General features: G+C 45.2%; 2 protein-coding genes across 2 annotated transcripts in view; one reads left to right on the plus strand and one right to left on the minus strand.

The window, feature by feature from the left end:
• The window catches only part of LSM5 (LSM5 homolog, U6 small nuclear RNA and mRNA degradation associated), a 4,152-nt gene extending 3,309 nt beyond the window's left edge, over window positions 1-843 (minus strand). The window contains exons 1-3 of the mRNA XM_026052318.1: window positions 743-843; window positions 220-315; window positions 33-60 (exon numbers count right to left, since the gene is read on the minus strand). Of these exons, the coding sequence (XP_025908103.1) occupies window positions 33-60; window positions 220-315; window positions 743-788 (170 nt within the window). The 5' untranslated portion in view covers window positions 789-843. The remainder of the gene's footprint in view (window positions 1-32; window positions 61-219; window positions 316-742) is intronic.
• A 2,376-nt stretch (window positions 844-3,219) lies between these two features.
• The window catches only part of AVL9 (AVL9 cell migration associated), a 33,312-nt gene continuing 17,234 nt past the window's right edge, over window positions 3,220-19,297 (plus strand). Inside the window, exons 1-3 of the mRNA XM_026052325.1 lie at window positions 3,220-3,291; window positions 16,748-16,868; window positions 18,498-18,583. Of these exons, the coding sequence (XP_025908110.1) occupies window positions 3,220-3,291; window positions 16,748-16,868; window positions 18,498-18,583 (279 nt within the window). The remainder of the gene's footprint in view (window positions 3,292-16,747; window positions 16,869-18,497; window positions 18,584-19,297) is intronic.

The following is a 19,297-nucleotide window of genomic DNA, read 5'->3' on the forward strand; positions in this document are numbered from 1 at the left end:
AAAAAAAAAAAAAAGATAGAAATAATACTTACAATTCTGTAACATCTTCTAACACCATATCTATAAGTCTAGTTTCAAGGAAAATAAGGTATTTACATGTTCATGCAAAATATTAATTTGAAGGCTATGTGATTTTATTTATGAAATGAAATCAGCGTAACATATTAATCAATACAGGATGTTTCTGCTCAGCGAGCACCGAACGTTTTCAAAGGATACTGACAAAGTCATCAAACCCTAGAAGCGTTCCAACGATTTCTTTATCGCTCTTCATGACAATATGAATGCGCGAGCCTATGCATTTGTCCACAAGCTCTGTATGGGTAAAAAATGATAAGCGGGGGGAAGGAGGGAAATTAAAAACATACTTTTAAACAAAATGTCTAATTATGTCACTTTGCAAATTAACGTTAATATTCCTAGGGGGGCGAGGGGGGGAAACACCAGCCTCTGCCTGCGCATGCGCAGCCAGGCACGCCCGCTCTGCCCCCCCGGCCGGGCTCCAGCGGCCGCCCGTGACGTCACACCCGCTGCCGCGCACGCAACGTGCCCCGCCCCTCGCCTCCCAACGGCTGCGGCCCCATTCAAACCTCCCGCCGAACGCGCGCAACGCCGCCGGGGGAGCCCGGAAAGCGCCCTCCCTGCCAGCCCTTTGGTGGAGAGGAGTCTCCCCCACCGCCCCTCTGTGGCGGCCGCCACCGCCGGGAGAGAGCAGGGGCGGCGCGAGGGCGCCGCGCGTTACCGAGCGGCAGGAGCTGAGACGGGTTGGTGCTCGCGTTGGCCGCCATGCTGGATTCAGGCCTGGCCAATCGCTCCCGCGGAAGTGAGCGGCGCCCTGGTGGCGGCGCGGCCCGCTTTTGGGTGGGAGCGGCAGCCCCGCCTAGCGGATGTCCGAGCGCTCGCTCCCGCCGGCGGCGGCGGCGGCGGCGGCGGCGCAGGCCGCGCAGGGAAGATGGCGGGCTGGGCCCGTTGCGGTGTCGCCATCCGCAGCGGGGCCTGGCGCCTGCCCCTTATATCCGCCGCAGGGCGCTGAGCGCCCCTGAGACACGGGCTGTGCCAGCAGCGACACTCGTGCGCCTGAGTGCGCGGTAGTGAAGACAGGTGGCCCTCCACGCCCCGGGGGGTTTACCTCCCGCCTTCTTGCCTTTTGCTTTCCATGTTTTGATCAACCTAATCTTTTTTTTTGATTTTAACTAATGGATATTTTCTGTATTTTAATATACGGAATTTTTGCCTGTTTCAAATGTACTTCAGATAGCTAATACTAAGATACATATGAAATCCCTAGTTCATCATTACGGTCTTTGCCTTTTGTCTTATTTTGTTTACAGGAGAACTTTCTGAACAGGAGAGCATAATCCCAAGCAGTATCATAATCCCTAACTCAAATTGGTTTTTTTTTGGTACATGGGTAAGAGCCTTGGAAAAAAAAAATAGACTCCAAACAGGAGCTGAGATTGCAACCAGCAAGCAATTGGTGACAGTTTTCAATTCCATTCTAGGACTTCTCTTATTAACAGAAATACCAGAATGATTTCTAAAGCGTACTTACTGTTTTAAAGTAAGCTATAGCTAAAAAATCCAGTGAAATTTCAAGCTACAACAGGCACTGCTCAGTTCTCATACTACTAGGCACACAAAACTCTCTTGTAAAGGTTATCCTCCCCAAAAAGCTAGAGATATTCAGGCCTGCTAACTTTGATTGTCATTAAATTCAGAATGAGTGACAAATTGATTATTGTTCTAATAGCTGGTGGTAGCTAAGCAGATACTACTGGTGAGGGAAAAGGGCTGTCTACATGGCCAGCTGAGTTTGTCTCAGGTTTGATATCTATTAGCTACAAGTTCAGGTAGGTAATTCCTGTAGGAAAACTCCAACTGAGAGTTTTCCAGGAGCTTCCATTTCATTGCTGCTCTATCTCCCTTTCCATTTCACAAATACAGACACACAGTGTTACCTCTGAAAGGTCAAAGGAGATAGAGGTTTATTTTTTCTATAACAGGCTGATGTCATTCAGTCCAGTGTTAAAACATTTATCTTGCCTTAACAGGAAAAAAAATCAAACAATGAAAAAAAATCTAATAACCTGTTCTGAGAAACAATAATCCACAATTATTCAGCAGTCTCATTGCGATGCCCTTATAAGGCAAAATACAGGCAATGGGATTATTGCTGCGCTGCCTGTTCTTCAATTAACTGCTCTCAGACATCTCTTATTTCACTACTAGAGGAGATAATGGCTCATTAGTCAAAAAATTATCAAATGGATAATTTTGGGGGGGAAATTAAACTGAACATGATAAAAGCAAGTTACAGAAAAGACGTAATAAAGAATTGTTCTCTTGCTAGTGAGAGATTGTTTGTTTTATGCAGTTTGTCCTTGGTTCCCTAAAGTTTACTTTTTATGTAACGGAACTATTGTTGAAGTTGAATACCTATTATAAGTGTTGGAGTTGCAATTGGAGCTTTTGGGTATTGTGTTAATGACAAGATTCTCTTGTCAAGATTTATAGTCACTTCTTTTTTTTTTTCCCCCCTTTCCCCCAAAACAATCTCATCCCAATTTCCCCAAGGAAACCTGATTATGAAGAGTGCACTCACTAGCAAAGACCTTAAATAAAGGACTTCAAATAAACAGGACAGAGTCCCCAAAAAAAAAGGGTCGATGAGGGAGCAGGGTCTGAGCACAGCGAGATGAAGCTTGTACCGCCCTGGTGCCCAATTTGCTGCTGTTGTGGCCAAGTCCTAAACCCCCCTCCTTCCTAATACACATGTAGCAACCCAACAGCTTTAAGGGAAGGAGCATTAACGGGATTCTCCAACTTTAATCCATTGATGGATGCACCTCAAGGTAAGTCAGACCACGGCAGGCCTCCCTGCAGCTCCGAAAGCATCATGGAGCCCTCATTTGGTCCAACAGCAACGCTTTGAACGGGAGATATATATAAAAAAAAAGAATAAATCATCCTTCCGAGTTAAAAAAAAATAAAAAAAATAATAATTTTGTTTTGGTTTCGTTTTTTTCCTCCTCCCCCCGGCGCCGACTCGCCATTGCGGGCGGCCCCGTGAGGCGGCCCCGAGGGGCGGCCGGCGCTCCGCCCTCGGCGCCCGCCTCCTCGTGCTCCTCCCCGGCGGCCGGGCCCGGCCGCGGCTGCCCGGGCAAGGGAGGGAGGGAGGAAGGGGCCGGCGGCGGCGGCGGCGGCGGCGGCGGGGCGGCCATGGCCGCGGAGCGGCGCGGCGCCGTGCTGCACATCGTCGTCGTCGGCTTCCACCACAAGAAGGGCTGCCAGGTGAGCGCCCGCGCGCCGCCCGGCGCTGCCGCGGGCGGAGGCAGCCACGGAAGGAGGGAGGGAGGGAGGGAAGGAGAAGAGGAGGGAGGGAGGGAGGGAGGAGGATGGGGTCAGTCTCTTTAAGGAAGGAGCCTACGACGGAAGGAAGGGAAACGGCCACAAACGGAGACATCAGAAGTTCCACAGGGAGAGAAGGAAGGAGGGGGCGCGCCGCCGCCGCCGCCGTGACTCAGGGGGCCTCGCGCCCGCGGCGGCCGTTGGCGCCCGGCGCCGCCGCGGCCTCCATGGGCGCCGGCCCCGCGCGGCGGGTGTGCGGAAATGCGCGTGTGGGTATGGGCACATGTATGTATATATATATACACACACACATATATATGTATCTGTATCTGCCTGCCGCGAGATCCTGTGTGTCCGGCGTACCGGCCACTGCACTGCTGACCCCCTGTCCAAAGCTGACTCCCTTTCCAAAAGGATTCGAGTGCGTTTGAGCCTCCTTTTTTCCCCCTTCATTTTCTCTCTGATTTTAAATTTGCAGCCCTCTGTTGCAATAGAGGGCTTTTTTTTAAAAAAAAAAAAAAAAAAAAAAAAAAAAAAAAGCATATTTTGTGTCGGTAGGGACTATATTTGAGCCAGCCAAATAATGTCTGCACCCACAGTGTTGTGCTCGTGTTGCAGCATTAAAATGAAACGGGTATTTAAGGTGCCGGAGTCATTAGGTGCTTTGTGCCTGGGCAGCCTCTGGGAGAAGTGAGGGTGGATGAATAAATACTGACTTCTGCTCGGAAAGATGGTGGCTTCTGTGTTCGGAAGTGCACCCAAGTTTTAAATCATGAGATGGTGAGTAACTCTGCAAATAGCGGTGCGTGTTGTTGGACTTTTGGGTTTGTTTTTAAATATGATCGTGTTACAAGAAGACTTTGAACTCTTGGGCTGCCCGTTCCTAAAAGGAGAGAAATATCCGCGGTAGCGGGGGGATTTGGTTACCTGCCTGGTCAGCGAGCAGGGATGCTTTGTTGCTGTGTAGGTGCAGTGCTGCAGCTCGTTTGCACGGCTTGGAGCATGTCTAGCGAGCTAACCGTGTATCTCCAGCAGTGAGACCTATGATCCAACACAGATTTTGTGTCTCGAGTGTCTGACCTGCCTCACTGAATGCGTAACACAAATGCTGTTTGTTATAGTTATTCCTTTCCCGGTTCTTTCCTTCCCCGTTCTTCTCCTGTTAGTGGATCTTCAAGGACTGTATTTTGCTGTTTCCATGTGGGTAGCTGTTCCCCACTCACCCTTTCCGAAAGGGTGGCTGGAACTCTCCCTGCCTTCTGCATTGGCCCGGTGTGTTTCAGTTGTTGGGGAACTGCACGGTTTGGTAACCCATAGCACTGATTTACTCGTGGTCCCTCCTCCTTCCCAGAAGGAGCCCTCTGGAGATGAGGGAGGGCAGATCTGTCCCTTTCCTAGCGGGCCCAAGGCCACCATGGAAGGACAGCGCGTGTCACATTTACCACCCGAGAAGCCGTCCGGAACCAGCTCGCTGCGTGCGAGGTAACGAGGAGTTAAGCTGGGTTCGGCTGTGCTTCACTAGGCAGCAAGCACAGGATGGCAGCATGTGAAAGGAAAGATCACCTGAAGAAAAGATCAGCTGGAACTTAAGAGCCGTATTTGTGTTGAGTGCATTGCTGAATCTTTATTTTCAAAAAAAACCCAGTGATTACATAGATCAGTGCTTCACTCCTCAGGATAGAGGGTCAGTGTTGGTGAAGCAATGGGTCATCTCGTGTGGTTTGCAGTATTTATCAGTCCCTTCCTCGTCAAAGACTGTTACGGGATCAACATCAGCTGAGTGTCTGTCTGCAGGGAGAACTGCACATTTTTGCCCTCACTTTGTTTTTGGCCACATGGAATAAAGACAGGCTGGAGAGATAAACACAGAGGTGGCTTTTGTCACTTCTGTTACTCTTTTGGGTTTTTGCTTGTAGAACTTGTGGTGTTGGTGCAACAACAAAGCAAAAGCTGTAGATTTATTGGTATCGCCCTGACAAGAAGATGCTCTAGAAGGAAATTTTCAAGTCCTGTCAAAAAGTGGATGGCAAAATGCCCGAAGCAAAATCTTTTTACCTGAAGAATTTGCAGAGGAAGGAGGTCGCAGAGCGCGGAGGTAGCTGTGTCATGGAGAACAGATCTGTAGGAAAAGAAGTAAAATTGTTGCATTCCCAAACAGGCAGACTTTCTAAAGGAAATCTAAGGAAAGGGATCTTCGGTCATATAAGTATAAAAATAACAGAAGGAACAGCAGAGAAAATGAGAGCTTGATGATAATTTGCATATGATTCAAGCAAGTCCAAAGTCTTCAAACAAGTCCTTTCAATAAAAACTGGTATTGAGTGTGAAAACAGAGAAGAGATGAGGAAACAAGAACTAAATTCACTAAGCTTGGCTCAGATTATTTGTTTCAAAACTTCATTCTTGGATCATGTAACTTGTTTCAAAATTCAGGCAGAACTCATTCATGAAGCTGAAGGCCTCTAAGCAAGGATTTTAAGCATATACTATCTCCTACTTGTTTGTTACTGAAATATGGCAAATATATCTTCTTGAAAGAACTGCAGGCAGAGATCTGTGCAGCTATAGCCTCATGAGGTTGGCATCAGCAATGTGCAAGACTCTAGAGACATTTCGAAGGAAAGAATTAATTAACAATATGAAAGTAAGTAGAATAACTCCTGTGTGGATTTGCTAAAGATAGATCATGCCCACCTGACCTGCACATTTCATAACAGTAAGCGATTGGTTTAGTTTTTGTGTAAAAACAACTACAAATATGTATTCACACGTGCACAGACATGCATAAGAACTTTTTTGTTTATATTAGAAGAAATGCTAATCTGGCTGGAATTTGATGCTTTTTATAAAGTACGGCAAAACAAATTATTTTCAATATTGCCGAATAAGTACAAGAGCTAGAACTGGAGTGGGGAATAGGTGAAAGGGGAGGAAACAACAACGAAATTGTATCAAAAGAGGAACTGCTGGTCTGAAAGGTGCTTGCAAATGATGTTGCTCAAGACTGACTTTGGGACAATGTAACAGTTGCTATAAATGCTGCATAGAGTAAATTCTGGCTTGATGATGAGCAAATTTGTGGGATAAACATTGCGAAGGAAGGTTGGAATATCTTGTGAGAAAGGGTGGTAGTGCTGAAATGTTGGAAAAGGGATGCAATGTGAGTGCATGCAGTAGGAACGGGGAGTGCAGCAGTGTAGACATGAGACACCAAGAGGCCTCCCTTGGAAGAGAAGAATGATTGCATGTAATCACATGGGATAATTACAAGTCAGGGAAGTGGTAGGTCTGAGGGCAGGAAGAAAACAACAAATGTAGTCCTACGATGTATCAATATATGTACTAATATAGAGAAGTTCTGGTTACCATCTTTCAGAAAGAGTGATTCAGGCTTTCCTTGGTGGTTCGAGGAATGGTCGAGATGGCCCATGGACAACCCATTCTGCAGGAAGAGACCTTCAGAGGTCCCTCTCCTCGGCTGGGTGAGCCAGCAGGCTGGGTTTCCAGGCTGTAGCTGCATGAACCACCTGCATGAACTACATAAGCCAGCCCTACACTTGCCCCCTTCCTGTGCTGCCTTCGCATCGCTGCGAGGGGAAGGTAGCTCTGCGGTAAGCTGAGAAAGGGAACTGATGTGACCCGAAAGCAGCACTTTGCTCTGGTGTCTTGAGTTTGGGTTTGCTGGAGTTCTGGAGTGAATGTCTGCAGCCAACAGCTCTGCTGGAACAAGGTGGAGATTAGTAGGGGTTTGAGAAGAGCATCTCTCAGCAGTTGTAATCTGAGACTTCTGGTTTTGGTGGTCGGGGTTTTTGTGGCTTTTGAAGAGCTCGTTGAACCTCCGCACCCCAGGGAATTGTGTTCCGGGAGAACGTTGGAAGGTGAAAAGCAAGGAGGGAGGAAAAAACAACTTAAGGCTAAAGGCAAAACTGGCACCAGGACAAATGGATATGAACTGTCTATGAACATGTTCTGGACTGGGGGTGAGAAACTGATAGCTCACTGAAAGAAATTCTGAAGCAGCCTTCAAATGGGAGCGATTAAGATGGAAGTGATGAATCTGAGAATAAGAGATCATATAGCAAGCGTGCCCCTAACGACAGAGGTTGAACTTGCTTGGCTGAGAAGGCTCAAGTCCCGTGTTTCTCTCTGTGTTTCCTCCACAGACTTCCAGAAAACGCATAAAGTGTAGATATTGTAAAGAACAGTTTCTATGCTTTAACTTAAAGCTAAGTTTAAGAAAATGTTAATCTATACAGCAAAAAAAAAAAAAAAGTGTCATTTAGAAATGTGTAGGAACATTTTTGTTGCATAGTTCTCTTAAATTTTGGATTTAAAAAAAAAGAAATCAAGACTCAAAAAATTGGTCTGTTTGTGTGTGACTTTTGATTTATAGCATGCATGTCAGCAGGACTATGTGGTCTGAGCAGGTAGTTTTCAGTGTCGTTGTTGCACATTTGGAGTTGCTGCTCCCTGTTAGGGTGGCACATGTTAACGTGCTTGAAGGGACATCTCTGGGTAAGGTTGAGCTTGTGGAGGAGTGGGCAGATGTCCAGCCCACTCAGCTAGGCCTGGCAGTCCCTGATTTATATAGTGATCCTGATGAAATACCCAGAAAGTGGGTTTGCTCTATTTGATATGTCTCTCTGCCACAGAGAAACAGAGTTATAGTAATGTTCTTGCAGAGTGGGAGGAGAAGCTTGACTGGAAAATAGGTCCCGCTGGTATTTGAGAGGCTCTCAGTCAGGTCCGTAAAGAAGGCAATGGTGATTTGCTTAAATCAGCTCTTGTGATGAGTTTCTTTGCTGGGTAAGTATAGGCTGCTCTGTGATGGAAACCTAATTGGTGCCTAATTAAATAGAACAGCACCTAAACCTAAATGGTGCCTAATTAAATAGAACAGCAAATGACGTGAAACGTGCAAGCGTCTTGCGTAGGATACATTCAGTCTTGATCTTAATTCATCCGAGGTGAAGTGGCTGGAAAACAGAGCAGCTGAGGCTGGAGGGGACACTTAGAGACCCCGTTTAGGGGGTCCAGCCCCCAGCTCCAGCAGGGCCAGCTGGAGCAGGCTGCCGAGCTCCGAGGCCGGGCGGCTCCTGCGCCGCTCGCTGCCCACCAAGCTGAACTCCACCAGGGCCAGCGTTGGCCTCCGGCTGCTCCACACTTCAGGCCTCCGACTGGGCTTCCTGCCGCTGATCACAGCCCTGCAGCCGCTGAGCCGGTTTTCAGTCCACGCCGCTGTCTGCTCCTCTGGCCCGTGCTTGGTGGGCTTGTCTGTGAGCGTGTGGCAGGAGATGGGGTCAGAAGCCTTGCTGAAGCCGAGCTAGACAGCGCCACTGCCTCCCCTCTGCTACCCAGCCGGGCGTCGCATCGTGGAAGGCTGTCAGCTCCCTTAAGCCTGATCTCCCCCTTCGGAATCCGTGCCAGTGAGTCCTGATCCCCTCCATGTGCCTGGGAATGGTATCCAGGATGAGCTGCTCCATTACCTTCTCAGGATAAGGCTTCCCAGCAAGGCTGACTGGCTTGTAGTCCCCTGGGTCCTTCTTACTGTGTTCTAACTTGCCAAAGCTGAGAGTGACATTTGCTCCTTTTCGCAGTCCTCAGGCAGGTTTGTTGATCAACAAGTAGCAAGTGGTGGCGGCTGACGATGATTTACAAGAAGAACCTCTGAACATAAGTGATTTAGCAGTATTTTGTCAAGGTCTTCATACTGTCTTGAATTTAATAGCCCGCACTAAATATCTATTTCCCCTTCTAGCAGCAGTTTTGCTGCTCGTGTATTATGTGCATGTGGGATAAGTGCTTTCAAGGTAGTCTTCTCCTCCTTAATCAAGACTGCCATGCACAGTTCTCCATGGAAGAAAAATGACTCTAAATGGCCCCTGAAACTCAAGCATAAACAGGGGGAAATACTCTGAGGAAGCAGTTTGCTTGTGAAATAAATCCTTAATTGGCCAGAAGAGCATGTTGGCGCAAGTTCAAAGCAGAAGGATTTCCCACAGGAATCCTGCTACCCGTTCCAGAGCACCTGTAGGTGGATAGTCCCTGGGACAGTCACTGACCTGGCTCCCTGGGTCTCGGTTGTGTTCTGCTTGGTCGTGCTCCCTTCAGCAAAGCGAGACAGGGATTTGGGGCTCTTGGTTCTTTATCTTCTGTAGCAGCTGATACCAAATTTCGTAGTAGTTTTCAAGAGCTGAAGTGCTAAATGTCCACTGATTTCAAAGCAAAAGAAGAAAAATGTTTTGGGGTTTTGCTTTGTCCTCAGAATTTCATCTCATTTAAAATGAGAGATCACACATTTAATTTGTCTTGACATTTTAATTTATGAGAGCGTGAAATGTTTTGGAAAACCCCTTCTGAAACCATATGATAGAGATCCTTAGCAAAAATCTAATCGGAGCAGAGGTTGACAATTCAATGTGAGTGCAATCAAATAAATGGGGAGGCCTTGCTGTTGAAGTAAAAGACTGGGATCATGAGGCAGGTTTCCATACCCAGCTCTACGAGAGAGATCTTGTGTGATGGGACCCTTGGGCAGTCATCTGAGCTCTGTGCCTGTTTTATTTGTATGAGATGGCAGAGGAAGACTAGTCTCTGAGGGTGCCGGTTTAAAATAATCACGATTACTCAAAAAATACTGCTCTCTGAAGGTGAAGAGGAGTTGAGTAATGATCAACTTCTTTAAAAGGAGAGGAAGAAAAACTGGTTTCAGCAAAGCCAGAAGAACCTGCAGGAAACCGAGTTGTGCAGAAGACGACGTGAGCCCGCTCAGTGCCTGATGCTGAGGAAGGACGTGGTCCCCCCGCTGCTCTCCTGCATGATCTGGTGTGGGAAACCTCAGCTCCGCATGGTGCTTTACATGAGGCGTTGTGGTGGTTGCATCTGCGTCAGCTCCGGCTTTGGACGTGCCACCAGCCATGCCTATAATCTCACTTCACTTTATTATGAAAAAGGGGCACAAAGCCCAGCTTTGCTGAACTTGGTGTCCGCAGCCAGGCTGCAGTCCCTGCCCTCCTAGCAGAGGGGATGGACGCTGCCTTAGCAGGCACTTGCTGTACTCCTGGTGTGCTTGAGTCTAGTCTAAATTCCCTTTATTTGCTGAAACACAGTCACTTCCCATTGTGCTGCAAAAGAAGTGTGGATAATGGGAAGGAGCTGTGGGTGCCATAGACTGCTCATGCGACCCGTCACTCGCGGTGCCTTTGGGTTTATATTGTGTAAAATACAGGCCGCTTATCTTGACCTGCTTTTCTGTGTTCCAGTGGAGAATGACATTGCGAACCTAATGTCCCACGTGTAGCAGTGGAATAGTTTAAATGCAGGTTTTTCTCCATGCTCCTGGAATGCAGAAGTTTGTGCTAAGGATCAATGTGGATGTGATGTTTGCTTTCCGTTTAGTCCTGTTAGATTTGCATGGCTGGGTGTGTTTTGGGGGCGGATTGTGTTTGGAGAACAAGGCCCCTATCTTGCCTGACTAATTGTGCACTCTGCTCCTTGCGGGCTAACAAAACCCGAGATCGGGAACGACAGAACTGATGGATAGTTTTTATAGAAGAAAGATTGAGTATGTTTGGAAATTTTAGAAGGAAGAGTGTCCTTTACCTTCCCTTCTTTTCTAAACTATGTATGTTCTCAGCCTGTAATTGGAGAGGGAAGGACGGACTCGTTCATGAACATGGGGATGGGAGGAGCAGTGAACTCCAGCCACGGAAGCTGGTGCTTGTGCTCTGCAGCAATCACACCGAAGGGCTCTGCACCATAGGACCTGTTGTTAGAGGTGTCTAGAGAGGCAAGGGAGCTTCAAGAAGTTGCGCATCGGTGGGTTTGCAGGATGAGGAGACACCTAAGGAATGGATGTGGCTGCGGTCAGCTGAGCTCTGCTTGCAGTTCCCAAGGTTCCTGTTGCCCTCTCCTGTGTTGTCCTCTGGCTGAGAATACTGATGTTGCTCTTCCCAGTCGCTGCCACGTGGGCAGCCCTGCTTGAGGCGTCTGCATTTTTGTTTTCGTTTATTAAGAGGAACACTTCTAGCATGCCTTATTGGCAGCTTGTCTGCCGCCTTTCCTCTAAGACTCATTTTAGTAGAAAATGAATTCCTTTTTTCCCTTCCTGATCGCTGCCAACCCAACAGCGGTGCTTCTGCTGTGTCTGCTTGACTTGCTTTGAGCAGCGTCAGTGAAGTGTCTTTAATGCCCTTGTCTCTGCGCCTCGGCGGCAGCACAGTACGTAGTGGGTAGATATTATGCAAGAGGAAATCTTGCCCATTGATTCAATAAAATCCTGTTCAAGGAGCAATCGAGATAGAAATATCTTGACCGGATATCTTGATGTGCTGGACCAGAGTCAAGCAGAAGAGTTTTGTTGGCTCGTGTTACTGATGAACAAAGCCCGTAAGTAGGGAACTAATAGAGAGGAATAGTAGTAAAAGTATTTTGGTGTTTTAAGGGAACAGGCATGAAATCCTGTGGTGTTGCCAAGTTAACGATAACGTGCATTGAGTATTAAAGATTAGCCTGTAAGCTGTTGTGTATTAGATGGAAATACATGGATCGCTTCTGATGTTCAACAGGGTGAAAATCTGAAAGAAACTTCTAGCTTTTATTAGAAAGGAGGCTACTCCAATTAGCATGGGGTGATAATCGTTTTAAGTACACAGTGCACTGTTAAGTATACAGAGAAATTCATAGCTGACACTTCAGTTTTCTTATTTTCATTAAATTAATATACTGTGCTCCTTGATCAAGTGTGAGGTTTCTTCTTTGTTTTGTTTTACTTTGTTGTTAAGTTTGAGAGAGCAGTAAGCTCTGTAGTTGCTTCTTCCAAGTTCCATGATGGAAACAGAGTGCTTCTTGTTACTGTTCCATACTGATTATTTTTTCCGTAGTTGCTGTAATGTATACATTGAGAAGACCTCTAATTATGTAGTTGCAGTTATATAATATCTTCTACTGTGATAAACTTTCATATTACAATCTGCCATTTTTTTTGTACATATTGTGCTAACTTTGTAGTTACTTAAATGATGCTCTGTACAAGTAATTTTGACCTCGCTTGGACTAATGGGTGATTGCTGGATGAGTGAAAGTGGATTTTTGCATCCCTGACACATTTCACATGCCTGTTTCAGAGCGCTTCCAAATAATAACACGGCTTCCTGGCACACTTGTCAAGTTGGCAACATGATTTGTATGCAGGTGTAACAGAGAGAGATGCAAAAACATCAGGTCTCTTGGCAAAGGCCACTGCTACCTGCAGCAGCTGGAACCTGCAAGGCTTCACCTCGTGTTCCCCGTCCCAGCATTGCTCGATTAGCCCCGGTGCTGAAACTTGTAAGGAGCAAAGAGCTGCTAAATAAAAAACAGGTTTTGAAAACGAGTCTGAAGGCTGGGAGGGTTAACTCTTATACCATTAAAAGTTAAAATAAATGTAAAACTCTACTAGCCTAGTCAAGTTATCAAGGCAAACTTGGATGGTTACGCTGTGCACCTGAGCAATGCAAGTGCTGTCATCATAACTTGAGTGGTTGCTCTCTATCTTTAAGAGTATGGGAGAAATCATAAAACGGGTCATAAAACAGCAAGGTTAGAGAAGACAGATGCCCTGCCTATTTATAATACATTATTTTCCTGTCACTGTTGCCTAGTGTCTATATCATCTGTTGTTAGAGGTGCTTAGTGTGTAGCCAATACTGCACTTTGCCCTGAGGATCCTGATCTGTTGGATTTGCTGTATCACAATGAAGAGGAAAGTTTGCCATTTAAATGTGATTTAAATTGTGATTTAAATAATAAATATAATCCCTCAGCACTGAGAACAGGGTGCTTTGTGTTTCCTATGGCTGCAGGCTGCAGTTGTTATGGAGACTGAGATAAAAATCACCCATGTTCTGGTTTCCTCTGGATCAGGTTACGCAAGGACTAATGTATTAGGGACCTTTTTAATCCTGACTTTGAGTGAAGAGCAGCTCTACTCACGTATTTGAAATCAGGGATCAATTTAAGTGTCATCCTAAGCCATTTTATTTGTCAGTGCTCCTTATCAGCAGCCTCAATATTCACCATTCTTCTGCTCTTCTTGTTTTTCCTTTCATCCTTAAGCAAGAGAGGAAGAGTTGGTGTCCAAGAGCTGACACATGCTGGAATAATTTATGAATGGAAACATTCTCCTAAATGGGAATAATGAGTGTTTTCTGCTGAACGGCTTTTACTTATTGAAGTGACTATCCTGCCTATTGATGCAGGGCAAGTCATCAGGAGAACACTAGAGTGCTTGCGTCCTCAATGGAAGGGGTTTAGTCTGTGCAGAAGAGATTTGTGAAACTTTGCAACTTGCTAAGAAAAAAATGTGGTCTTTAAAATAATACTCTAATTTTGAACGTTTCAGTTTGGCATTAATTTGGGGTGAGAAATCTCTCCCTATTGAAGCAGTAGATAAACTTACTTGGGGATAGGATTTCCTCCTCTTTGAAGAGAAATCTTGGGAAGTATTTACGTTAAAGAGGAGGGCATATACTGTTGCTGTGTTGATTAAGGAGGATTAACTTGTAAATGGAGTAGTTCCTGCATAGTGGAATGAGGGGATGGGGAACCTGTACCATGCACATATTACGTTATCGCTTGTTTTAATATTCTCTGAGGATCCAGCTCTTGCTGTGACCCTCACACTTAACCATACTCCTCACACACAGGGAAGACAAGCCTTGCCTCTAATAAAATCCATTGAGAATCAATGAGGACTACTTATCTGATGTTCAGATGTTTATGTGGGAATCAATTTCAGATGTTTATGAGGGGAAGTAATAACTGTAAAATCTGCTCAAACAATTGACTGAGAAAACTTGCGTTTCTGTCGTTGTTCTTACTGGCTACCTAGCTTTATTCACAAGTTCTTTCCTCTATTCAGAAGCATTCTTTTCTAATGGCTGTACATATTAATAGTGAACAGGGAAATTGAAGTGCATGAGTTGAATGCATGCTTGTGCATAGGTTTCTACAGAAGTGCACTGTTGTATTTCAATAAAAAAACAAGTTCTTTTTCCTTCTTTCTTCTTTATATAATGAGAGAAAAGGGGAGACATCCCACACAGTTTTTAGGTTTAAAGTAGATGACAAAAAAGAACTGTTTTTGGGGGGAAATCAGGCTTCACTAGGAAACCTGTACTGCATAATTTACACACACGGGGAGAGAATAGAAGATTTTATAGAGGTTTCTTATGTTCAAAACCTTTGGATATGATAGAATTGAGCTCGCCACTTCACTCACTGTCCCTTTTGTGTGTGTACATGCCTTAATTTCAAGGCCTTATTAAGATGGGGCAAGTGACATTGTGACAATGTTGTGCAACCAGTTCCTTGAGACAGGAGCTGCTTTTTTTTTCCCCCTAAGGCTGTTCAGTGCCACTGTAATAGTAAGTGCTAGAAGCAAGTTTCGTTTGGGGTGTTTCTAGCATTGCCTCGGTCAGGGATGAGGATTTCATCTGGGATTTCAGCTCTCAAGCTGGAGGCAGGGGTAGAATAAAGCTCTCCAGGGCCTTGCACGCTGCCTTTGCTGTGAAATTGGCTTTTTTTCTTCTTATAGCTGCCTGTCTCTTTGCTATTCCCACCCTTTATAGCCTCTGTAAGATGGTGCTTGTGCAAACAGCAGTGCATTAACCTGCACAAATGTGATTCCTGCTTAGAAACTAAGGTACTAAGGTAGAAGCTATGGATCCTGTTCCTGAGGGAGAGGAGTATGCCACTGTGTAAAGTGGGACTATTGCAACATATAGAGATAAAATAGATGAATTAAGGCCACTTAAGTAATTTTAATTCTTTTCCCCAAAGTTATGTGATCCTCCCTCATCTATATGTGCATATGCAAACATGCACACAGAAATTCCTATTTTAAATTCTACCCTTGGTGCCTTTAATGCCTGTTCAATTTGTTGGATTCGAAGCCCTAAGAGCCCCCAGCAGTCCCTGCTGCGGGGATCCCTGGGAGCAGCTGGAGTGTTGGCAGCAAATTTGGGGCTGCAGCAAGGGGGAGCACGTAGTCTCCTGCCAACTTCCATGTTGGCAAAAGAACACAGGAGTCTGGGCTTTAAAATCAAGTATTCCTCATGCTTCTCATATAGCTTAGCTCACTGTGCAATCCCTCCTCCCTCTAGAAGTATCTTTATATGTCTTTTCATTTCTCTTAATGCACTCTTTTAATTGGAATGTGAAGTAAATGCTGCCGTTCTGTAAGTGCAGGAAAGTGCTGCTGCCCTAGATCCTTCCTGACCACGTTTCCAGGCGGGAATAATGCCTGGGAAGGCGGTCACCTCTGGGAGCCATAGGAGACCCTCTGCATTTGATGGAAAGAAACCGGCCCCTCTCCTTGAGCGTGTGCTGAAATAACCCCCCTGCTCCGGAGGGCGGTTTAGACGCTCCCTGTTAGGTGTAGGAAATATCCCCCTCCTGAGGAGGAGGATGCCAGTATTGCTCCGCATGCCATCTTCTGCAGTCTGCAGGGTGAGGCCTGGGCTTCCCGCCGGGAATGGTGCTGGGGCTGCGGGGCAGGCGCTGCCCCCGCTCCCGGGCTCACGCTGCGGAGCCGCCGCTTGCCGCCTTTGGAAGTTGGGTGCTCTTCTAGCTGGCGGCTGTAGCCGCGCGCCAGGTCGGCAGTGCTGCGTGCAGTGGCAAGAGAAAAAGCCGGAATTGCTTCCCTCCTCGCTGAGCTGCTCCTCCTGGGTTACTTATCTTCCCTTCAGGAATTTGGTCATTTGCTAGTTTTTTTTTTTTTTTTTTTTTTTTTTTGGTGGCGGGGGATACTTTCTGGATCTCTTTGCACACAAGGATATGGAATGCGGAAGGAGGATTAGTGAAAAGGGATGCAGTAAGTAGCGGGGCTCCTTTCGTTTTAGGCTGGCTTCTTGTCTTGTACGTGTCTTGTGGTTGGTTTGTTTGGGAAGTTGGCAACAGCTGGAGAAAGGGAGACCCGGTGCGGTCAGGTGGAGCATTTCACTTCTCTTTTCTTGATCTCCTCCCCTTTCAGTACTCCTATTCTTTGTGGTATTTTTATTTTATTTTCCACACAGCAGTAAGGTTATTTTTGTGCGATTGCTTTGTTGTGCTTTTGTGTTTTCCCCGGGTTATGAGTGTCTGTTTATGCAGTTGACAGCAGACTAATCTGTGACTAAGCGTTTTCCAGGAGAAGTTGCAATATCCCTAAGCAGTTTGTTTTACCGATAACAAAAACTGAGTCTGAGGTTTGTTCAATACTTTAAGGATCTAGAAGTAAATCAAGACATGGTGAAAGTGGCTGGAAACTCAGGTCTCCATCATGGGGTTGAAGGGAACACGTACACCGTTAAGGTGCTGATCACGAGGGGCTCCAGTAGATATGCATGTTATCCATCCCATGCTTTTTTTTCCCCCTCAGGTTGAATTTTCCTATCCCCCGCTCATGCCCGGAGAAGGACACGACAGCCACAGTTTACCAGAGGAGTGGAAATACCTGCCCTTCCTCGCTTTGCCCGATGGCGCTCACAACTATCAAGAAGGTGGGAAACCAGAGGGGAAAGTGGCACGTGCTGCTGTCTCCTTGGTGTCCCTAAAGTACCCAAAGAGAAAAGTCCTAATATCTGATAAACCATTCTTTGTGCTATTAGATCTCCTGTACTTTGCATTTTTGTATAAGCTTCAAGGTACCTTGATAATGGTGCATGACCTCAAGGGTTGAAGGGAAAATATATCATGAAAGTTCATTTCCTACATCAAGAAATCAGCAGTCAGTAAAAGCTCAGTTTAAGGGTTGTGTATCATTTGTGTATATATACTCTTAACACAAAACAAGAACACCAAGTATCTCAAAAATATTCAAAAGGAGAAGACCTTCTTAAGAGACCTCTTAGGTTTTAACCTAAATGCAGTTTTGAGGTAAGGAGAAAATGAGATTCTAGCATTCATCTCTGTAACATGTGTAGTTATTATGGTATCTGTTCCCACACTAACTTGGTGATGATTGGAGTGACCTTTAAGGATGTGCAGAGCTCTCATCCTCGTGCAGGATGGCATTTGTTGAACACAAGTAAATAGAAAGAGAAAGAGCAGGAGCTTTAGTGCTGGGAGCTTTAGTGCTTCCGTCTGCAGGACAGAAAGACAGAAGGATTATTTTGCAAGATCATTGCTGAAGCCCAGTGTTCCTGGGAAATGTTGACAATAGATCATGATGATGCTCTTCAAGATATTTGAGGAAAAAAGAAATAAAGGGGCCTTCTTTGTATTTGACATTTCTTTGTATTTGACACCAGTTCAGCCTTTGCAGTTTTATGATCATTTTTTTCTGCACAGCAGTGAAGAAAGAAACCACATGAAAGAGCAAAAGAGCAAAACAAAAAAAAAAGAAAAAAAAAGGAAAAAAAAAAAGAAAGAAAGACTTTTAATGCTACTAATAAGGTTTTTAGCTTTAGGCACTCAGTTTTCTAATCCTTCACCTTCCAGAGATTCATTTGGATATAAAGGAAAATAATTTCTTTCCTAGCAGCAGTAAGAGTCAATCTGACTCTCTGCTTGGTGATGTTTTTATTCCATATCTCCATCCTTAAATCTTCCATGAGCAATAGGATACATTGAGAGCTAGGCTCTAGAATCCACCTTGCTTTCCTGCAAGATGCTTCAGTACTATGCTGGTTAGTCCTGACTTACTCTGAAGGTTGTTAATGTGTATTTTTTGGTAAGAAAAAAACTGATACGGCAACCAAACCAATGTAAATCTTTCTATTTTATAGGGAGGAATAAACATGAGCTTGTGATTGGTAAATGCACTTCAGATAGTTATCTTCTATAACTTGTAGTTGTGTGTTTACTTTGCTTTGAATGGCAAGCAGAATCATAATGTATTTGGCTAAAACTCGGGCTGCTGTCAGAATATCTGTATTAGCAGTGCTGGAGCTGCCCCCCAAAGGCATCTCACAGTTTGGGAACTAGTTTTAGCGATTTCTAGAACATTTCTATTAAGAACATATTTCTAGAGGGCTCTTGTTTTAGCACAGCTTTTTGCACTCAAAAAAGTACCCAGCATTTTCAGCAGTAAACCTTTTATAAGCAAGTATAAAAGTAGTGCTGAAAATGAAAACACTGAATATTCCCATTGTTAGTGACTTACAAGATATTTTTTTTCTTCTTCATAGATACAGTGTTTTTCCACCTGCCACCAAGATGTGGGGATCGAACCACAGTATATGGTGTCTCTTGCTACAGGCAGATTGAAGCCAAGGTAACTTTGCAAGCTGAAAATAATATCAATGCATTGATACGCTTGGTGTGTGGTAGACTCAGAGATTCACTGGCTTGTGTTATAGCAACTTTCAGGCAGGTTGGGTGGAAGCTGCTTGGATGTCTCCATTGCATGGCTGGGAAGTGTTCGGGTGTTTCCTAGGATCTGACCATGCCAATGTTGGGATGTTCTTTTTCATGTATGCCCTTTAGTAAAAGTACGTTTGTGAAGTGGACCTTGTGAGGCCCCCCATTCACCAGATGTGGCTCTAGAGCTGCTCTCCCAGTACAGGTAAAGGGAGGGAGCTACCCACTATATGTGATCTCACCTTCAGGAAACTAGTTGAAGTGCTAGAATGTGTCCACGTTTTCTAAAGTAACAGTGATAGTGTGAGCTATGCAACTCTGAAAAGTTTTTACAGATTTCTTTAGAAATCTGCCCTTTCCAATGAAATGTCAAGGATCTGGAATGCCAGGTCCTAGATGAATCACAACTTTGGGAGATGCAAACTATGTGCTCTTTCAGTCTTAACCATACCTTGATTATACATCAAGTTTCTCTCTATGCTCCAAGAATAAATTTTACAAATGCAGATTTATATTCTTGTTTCTTGTGTTGAGTTTGGTTTCCTCACAATGTTTGCAGACAGGCTTCACTGTTCTGTATTCTGTGATTAAAGTTATGTTATATTCAACTCTACAGTTGTTTTAACGT

Source organism: Nothoprocta perdicaria, unplaced genomic scaffold, assembly GCF_003342845.1.
Source record: "Nothoprocta perdicaria isolate Ctin4 unplaced genomic scaffold, notPer1 scaffold_87, whole genome shotgun sequence".
Taxonomy (NCBI): domain Eukaryota; kingdom Metazoa; phylum Chordata; class Aves; order Tinamiformes; family Tinamidae; genus Nothoprocta; species Nothoprocta perdicaria.